Source organism: Nerophis ophidion, linkage group LG04 (genome assembly GCF_033978795.1).
Source record: "Nerophis ophidion isolate RoL-2023_Sa linkage group LG04, RoL_Noph_v1.0, whole genome shotgun sequence".
NCBI classification, from domain to species: domain Eukaryota; kingdom Metazoa; phylum Chordata; class Actinopteri; order Syngnathiformes; family Syngnathidae; genus Nerophis; species Nerophis ophidion.
The window spans coordinates 21,890,654-21,898,798 of NC_084614.1; the positions used below are offsets into that span (position 1 = coordinate 21,890,654).

At 39.7% G+C, this 8,145-nt stretch overlaps 1 protein-coding gene across 1 annotated transcript in view; it reads right to left on the minus strand.

Annotated features, from left to right (window-relative positions):
* Positions 1-3,421: 3,421 nt before the first annotated feature.
* The window catches only part of LOC133551104 (ephrin-A1-like), a 41,822-nt gene continuing 37,098 nt past the window's right edge, over positions 3,422-8,145 (minus strand). The window contains exon 5 of the mRNA XM_061897436.1: positions 3,422-4,347. Coding sequence (XP_061753420.1) covers positions 4,217-4,347 — 131 coding nt within the window. The 3' untranslated portion in view covers positions 3,422-4,216. The remainder of the gene's footprint in view (positions 4,348-8,145) is intronic.

Genomic DNA, 8,145 nt, shown 5'->3' on the forward strand with positions numbered 1-8,145 from the left:
TTTTTACTGTCACGGCCATAAAGATCTCCTGGGAAGGAGGAGAGGAGGACGCGAGGTGCAGACGAGTAGGGGTCATGGCGGTGTGTTTTCAGAGGGGGAGGGGGCGGGGTCACGGCTTTAAGTGGCAAAAGGCAGTCAAACTGTAAACATTAGCACCTCCATTGTTGCTTTTCTACACTCCCAAGGCACGTTAACTTGATTATAAATCCTGTCACATTAAGGGAATCCGCCAAAATCCGAGCGAAAGATGACTCAAGTCTACCACCTCATCCAGTCGCTATCAAAAACATACTGAAAAGGCTCTAAAACGGGGGTCCCTAAACTTTTTGACTACAGGGCCGCATTGGGATAAAAAAATATTTTCTATATATATATACAGTATATATATATATATATATATATATATATATATATATATATATATATATATATATATATATATATATATATATATATATATATATATATATATATATATATATATGGCTTCACGGTGGAAGAGGGGTTAGTGCGTCTGCCTCACAATACGAAGTTCCTGCAGTCCTGGGTTCAAATCCAGGCTCGGGATCTTTCTGTGTGGAGTTTGCATGTTCTCCCCGTGAATGCGTGGGTTCCCTCCGGGTACTCCGGCTTCCTCCCACCTCCAAAGACATGCACCTGGGGATAGGTTGATTGGCAACACTAAATTGGCCCTAGTGTGTGAATGTGAGTGTGAATGTTGTCCGTCTATCTGTGTTGGCCCTGCGATGAGGTGGCGACTTGTCCAGGGTGTACCCTGCCTTCCGCCCGATTGTAGCTGAGATAGGCGCCAGCGGCCCCCGCGACCCCGAAAGGGAATAAGCGGTAGAAAATGGATGGATGGATGGATATATATATATATATATATATATATATATACACATACTTACATACATATATACATATATATGTATGTATGTATATATATATATATATTACATACACTTGTAAAGAACATAATGTCATGGCGTTCTTGAGTTTCCAATCATTACTACAACTCTAATATTTTTGTGATGGAGTGATTGGAGCTCATACTTGCTGGTCACAAAAAACATTCATGAAATTTGGTTCTTTTTGGGAATTTATTATGGCTCGACTGAAAATGTGACCAAATCTGCTGGTGTCCCTTGGCAAGTTTCTCTGCAATAAAGCGCTTCTGGTAGCCATCCACAAGCTTCCGGTTGAATTTTTGACCACCTCTCTTGGCAAAATTGGTGCAGTTCAGTTAAATTTGTTGGTTTTCTGACATGGACTTGTTTCTTCAGCAATGTCCACACGTTTTAAGGGGAACATTATCACCAGACCTATGTAAGCGTCAATATATACCTTGATGTTGCAGAAAAAAGACCATATGTTTTCTTTAACCGATTTCCGAACTCTAAAAGGGTGAATTTGGCGATTTAAACGCCTTTCAATTGTTCTCTGTCGGAGCGATGACCTTTCACCCGTGACGTTACAACGGGAAGCAATCCACCATTTTCTCAAACACATTACACACACAAGTCAAATCAGCTCTGTTATTTTCCATTTTTTCGACTGTTTTCCGTACCTTGGAGACATCATGCCTCGTCGGTGTGTTGTCGGAAGGTGTAAAAACACCATCAGGGACGGATTCAAGTTGTCTTCCGTGGTCACGGCATGCTAATCGATGCTAACATGCTATTTAGGCTAGCTGTATGTACATATTGCATCGTTATGCCTCATTTGTAGCTATATTTGCATCCAGCCTTTCCTTCCACCCACATTTAATGCCAAACAAACACATACTAATCGACGGATTCAAGTTGCACCAGTGTCCAAAGATGCGAAAGTCCCTCGTTTGTTCCGCACATTTTACCGACGATAGCGATGCTACGACAGAGATGGCAAGAATTTGTGGATATCCTGCGACACTCAAAGCAGATGCATTTCCAACGATAAAGTTAACGAAATCACAAAGGTGAGTTTTGTTGATGTTATTGACTTATGTGCAAATCAGACATATTTGGTCACGGCATGACTGCCAGCTAATCGATGCTAACATGCTATTTAGGTTAGCCGTATGTACATTTGTAGCTATATTTGCATCCAGCCTTTCCTTCCACCCACATTTAATGCCAAACAAACACTTACCAATCGACAGATTCAAGTACATTAGTGGTCAAAAGATTCAATCGTTGGTTAGAAGGCGATCGCCAAATAGCTTCAATAGCTATTCGCTCAATAGCTTCAGTTTCTTCTTCAGTTTCGTTTTCGCTATCTGCCTCCACACTCCAACCATGCATTTCAATACATGCGTAATCTGTTGAATCGCTTAAGCCGCTGAAATCAGAGTCTGAATCCGAGCTAATGTCGCTATATCTTGCTGTTTTATCCGCCATGTTTGTTTGTATTGGCATCACTATGTGATGTCACAGGAAAATGGATGGGTGGATTTAAAGATAGCGAAAATCAGGCACTTTAAAGCCTTTTTTCGGGATATTCCATGATGGGTAAAATTTTGAAAAATTCTTCGAAAAATAAAATAAGCCATTGGGAACTTGGAACTGATTTTTATTGGTTTTAACCCTTCTAAAATTGTGATAATGTTCCCCTTTGAAGTTAGGACTTTGGGAAGGCTCTTCTAAAACCTTAACTTGTTTTATACATTAACTAAAGCATACAATTAAGAAAAATACTTTATATGAAAAACACTTTGAACCAATAAATGACAATACAATTGTATTGAAATAGTCATGAGATTTTCAGGATAATTAAAAAAAAACTACTGAGAATTATCAACTTTTTTTCTTAAAAAAATATCTATACATAATATATGCTAATATAAATTACAACCATAAAAGAAAACAGAATATATAAATCAAGCAAAATAAATTAAAAACGTACAGAATAGGTTAAAATTGTCTTGAAATAGTCACATGACATTTTCAGGGTAATAAAAAGTATTTCATATTTTTGCTATAAAGAGGATTTTAAAAAATTGTCTGTCAAAAAATATGGTAAACAAAACACAAAAAAATATATATTAAGCAAAAGTCACACGTTATTGAAGATTTTTAAATTTTGCAACAATAAATGGAGGATTTTAAAAAATCTAAATATACTATACAGTGTGCTAATATAAAATATAAATATTAAGTAAGCAAAAGTAAACAAAACATGTACTGTAAACAGTGAAAATATAACATTGCTGTAATAAACCCCGCAAACTGAGCCAATAAATCTCAACTCAAGTTTTTGAAAATATTTTTGTTGTTTATTCCACATGAAAATTTCACATTAGTCATATTTATCAAACATTTTTGTTTTTATATAATCTTCTATTTATTTACATATCATACACTTGTCTTACTTACACATGTACAAAAAAAAAAAAGTCGGTAGCAAGTTTTTCTTTTTTCGCTTTTCTTAAAAAAACAACAAAAAAAAACTAAAAAAAAAATCGGACTTCATTGGTCGGCATTTGTGTTGTGCTTCGTTGTTCCCGCCAGCCTGTTAGGGGATGATGCGGATGTAGATGCTATGGTCAAATTAATAATCTAAATAGTGGGGATAGTTTATCATTTTTTTTTAGCTTTAAAAAAAAAAAAGCCAATAAAGAAAGAAGGCCAGCCTCTCTTTAAAAAAAAAACTAAACAAAAAAAAACACAAGTCAGTGTTTACTTTTGGCAGTGAATACTTTTTGTTTTACCACACACACACACACACACGCACACACACGCACACGCACACACACGCACACACACGCACACACACATCCGTATGTTGTTATATACAGTAAACCTCCCGAATGTCATAACTTATCTTCACATCATGTACAACAGGTTTTTCTAAGGGATTCAGCTGATGATGCCTTTCTTTCTCCATGTGTAGTGCTACAGTATTGACGGCTGTTGCCATGGCAACAGCTTCCATGTCTGCTACATAAAAAATAAAAACCAAAAAAAAGTCATCATTTATGATGTCAAATGCCACGTTACAATAATAATAATACCAAACACGAAAGTGGTGGGTGGATTTAGTGTACAAGATGGGAGAGATGACCAATCTTTGGCTCAGAAGAGTTTGATAAGAGTCCTTTTTTCGGGGTTATCTCATTCAGTTCTTGATTGTTCTTCAGGCAGGGTCCTCGAAAAAAGCAAGTGTCCCTCGAGCACGTCTGTCTATTCTCCGCCCCGTGGCCGGCACTGGGGGAGATCAACTTTTTTTTCATGGAGTCCTAGTGCAGCAGGAGCAGCAGGGACAAGGGGGCGACGAGCCACAGGACGCAGAGCGAGGACGGCGCCGTCGCCGGCGAGTTGGTCCGCACGCTCTTCTGGACCTCGGGGAGGCTGACCACCGGGTCGTCTGCTGGAAGGCGGAAAGAAGAGATGGAAGTTAGCGCCACGCAGGTGGTAAGGTACAGTTCGGCAATCAGTAGTTTTGTTATGCATGGACGGCAACTGCGGCACAGTGGAGTGCAGTACTGGGCTGTGACCAGCAGAGGCGCTGACAAGCAAGATGCTTGGCATGTTCTACATTAGGCCAAGTAGTCTTCTTATGGGCCTGCTGCAATGCAGTGCAAGCAGCCCATATTATTATTGCTCATACTTCAACTTTTATTATTATTCTTTTTATTGTTCCGAAACGAACCCCCACATATGTCATACCACGGGGTACCCAGACTATGGCCGGATCCGGCCCGCCAGCGTGCAAAATCCAGCCAGCAGGTTAAATAAAATAAAATAAATTTTTTTTTTTTTTTTTTATATCTATCCTTTCTTATCCATTTTCTGGCCAATTTTTTTTTTTTCAACCCAATGCGGTCCCCCCGAGTCAAAAAGTTTGGGGACCCCTGTGTTATACAGTCGGAAAGGTCACGTTCCGTTTTGGTCTAATTCCGCAGCCATTACAGTCGGACAACTCGGTATTTAAAACATGCTAACTCTATGCATGTTTACGTTAGCGTGCTAGCATGCTGGCATTAAAGTGCTAGCTTTTTGAGCTAATTTTGCAATTAATTACCCTAGAATCAGGCCCACCAGTGTGCAAAATACGGCATGTGTAAGTCCCAAGTTAAAAAAAAAAAAAAAATCATATATACAGTGGGGCGAAAAAGTATTTAGTCAGCCACCGATTGTGCAAGTTCTCCCACTTAAAATGATGACAGAGGTTTGTAATTTTCATCATAGGTACACTTCAACTGTGAGAGACAGAATGTGAAAAAAAATCCAGGAATTCACATTGTAGGAATTTTAAAGAATTTGTGTGTAAATTATGGTGGAAAATAAGTATTTGGTCAAGCATTCAAAGCTCTCACTGATGGAAGGAGGTCTTGGCTCAAAATCTCACGATACATGGCCCCATTCATTCTTTCCTCAACACGGATCAATCGTCCTGTCCCCTTAGCAGAAAAACAGCCCCAAAGCATGATGTTTCCACCCCCATGCTTCACAGTAGGTGTGGTGTTCTTGGGATGCAACTCAGTATTTTTCTTCCTCCAAACACGACGAGTTGAGTTTATACCAAAAAGTTCTATTTTGGTTTCATCTGACCACATGACGTTCTCCCTATCCTCTGCTGTATCATCCATGTATCCATTTTGGTATATTCTGGGTTTTATCAAATAAATTTCTCCCAAAAATGCGACTTACACTCCAATGCGACATATATGTTTTTGTCCTTTTTATTATGCATTTTCGGCCGGTGCGATGTATACTACGGAGCGACTTATAATCCGAAAAATACGGTAACTGCGTTTAGTTTGACTTAGGTTTCAACATACAACATTACCATTGTAATAGGAATTTAAAAAGTTCAGTCTCAGAGCAACACTTAAAAATAAAATCACAAAAATAAACTATCCTACGAAATCCTAATGTGGTTTGTGTTTACGTACTAAAATATGCGCTCCTTAGTTTTGCTCCGAACATTTCAACAAAACTCTTGACTTTAATAACAAAAAGCAAACATCTTAGTTCTACGACCGAAAAACTAAATGTGGGCGAACAAATTCGTTCCAATCCAGTCGGAAGACGAAAACATTTAATGTGTATTTATAATCGAAAACGTGACTTACTATATAATGTTTTAAAAGAGAACATGGCCGACAACCTGAAGTTAGCACATTTTGATGCGTAGTAATAGTTTAACTGGAATGTCTAAAGAAGCTGAACGAGGGTATATCGCCACCTAGTGTCGTGGAAGCAAATATTTAAAGAAAAAAATCTGTTTGGGGGCAGGTATATACATTTTTAGGAACACTAATACAAAACCTCACAACAATGTCTGATTGAATGCTAAAAACGTTATAACAGACCGCCATAAAAAATACGGAACTTTTTAATTTTTTGAATGAATGAGACGCCCAATTTCCATGAAAATAAAGAATGTGGGATTTACAATATTACCTACAAATGATAAAATACTGAATATTGACAAAACATGAATGTCACATTTTATAATCAAGCGAAACGCAACAAAAATGCAACAAACAGCGAAATATGAACGCGAAAGGTAAAAAAAAAAAAACTACCTACAATCTGATAAATCTGATATCAATCAATCAATGATTATTTATATAGTTTTAAATCACTAGTGTGTCAAAGGGCTGCACAAACCACAACACAAACCACTACGACGTCCTCGGTAGAGCCCACATAAGGGCTAGGAAAACTCACACCCAGTGAGACGTCGGTGACAATGATGACTATGAGAAACCTTGGAGAGGACCGCATATGTGGGCAACACCCCCCCTCTAGGGGACCGAAAGCAATAGATGTCGAGCGGGTCCAACATGATAATGTGAAAGTTCAATCCATAGTGGATCCAACACAGCCGTGAGAGTCCAGTCCCAACCATATATCACTAAGCTTTAGAACTTTCTTGTAAATATCTCCTTCCGCATCTGTCCATGACACCCGCATTTCAGGCTGGCCGCTCTGGAAACACTCTGTGGAAACGCTCCCCACCCACACTGCCTGGTGCCTCGTCTGAGCTGCCGTGACTTAGACTTAGATGACCATAGTAACTAGTATATCATGAAAAAGCGCAGACTCCAACCATTGAAATACTTTGTATAGTTCCAAGACTTACGATCATTTAAAAACATCACTGCACATCGTACAGTTTCCATCTTAAACAGGGGTCTCAAACACATGGCCCGCGGGCCAATTGCGACGTTATTTTGCGGCCCGCACCTTAATATGAAAATTTAATGTTGGTGCGGCCAGCGACTTTTATATGAATGGCGCTTTAGAGCGTCATACTTGTATACCCTCGATTTTTTCGGAAGTCTCCCAATTTTCAGTTTACCTCCAAGGGTAATCATTCTCCCAAATTTCACTCAATCAACAGTATTAAGGGGGCAACGTGGAGGCACTGCCTTTAGAGTCCGCTACAACCTGTGCAATAAGCATGCCAGCCCAGCCATATGTTGTATTTGGCTTCTGTAAACGCAGAGAGCGACTGCAAGGCATACTTGATCAACAGCCACACAGGTCACACTGAGAGTGGCCGTATAAACAACTTTAACACTGTTACAAATACGCGCCACACTGTGCGCCCACACCAAACAAGAATGACAAACACATTTTGGGAGAACATCCGCACCGTAAGACAACATACATACAACAGAAGAAATACTCAGAATCCCATGTAGCCCTAACTCCTCCGGGCTACAATATACACCCAAAGATCGCGAGAGATGGTAAGTATGTTGCTAAGGCGGGAAAGCCATTCAAAGAAGGTGAATCCATTAAAAAGTGCATGTTAGATTTTTTAAAGAAATCTTTTCTTGCGGCCCGGCCTCACCCAGTTTCTGCATCCAGTGGTCCCCAGGTGAATTGAGTTTGAGACCCCTGATCTTAAAGATCAGGGGTCGGTATAGCTCGGTTGGTTGAGTGGCCGTGCCAGCAACTTGAGGGTTGCAGGTTCGACTCCCGCTTCCGCCATCCTAGTCACTGCCGTTGTGTCCTTGGGCAAGACACTTTACCCACGTGCTCACAGTGCCACCCACACTGGTTTAAATGTAACTTAGATATTGGGTTTCACTATGTAAAGCGCTTTGAGTCACTAGAGAAAAGCGCTATATAAATATAATTCACTTCTGCGCTAAAAAAAAAAATGTCCGGCGGGCCATGCGGCCCCCAGATAGTAGCCTGCCCAGGT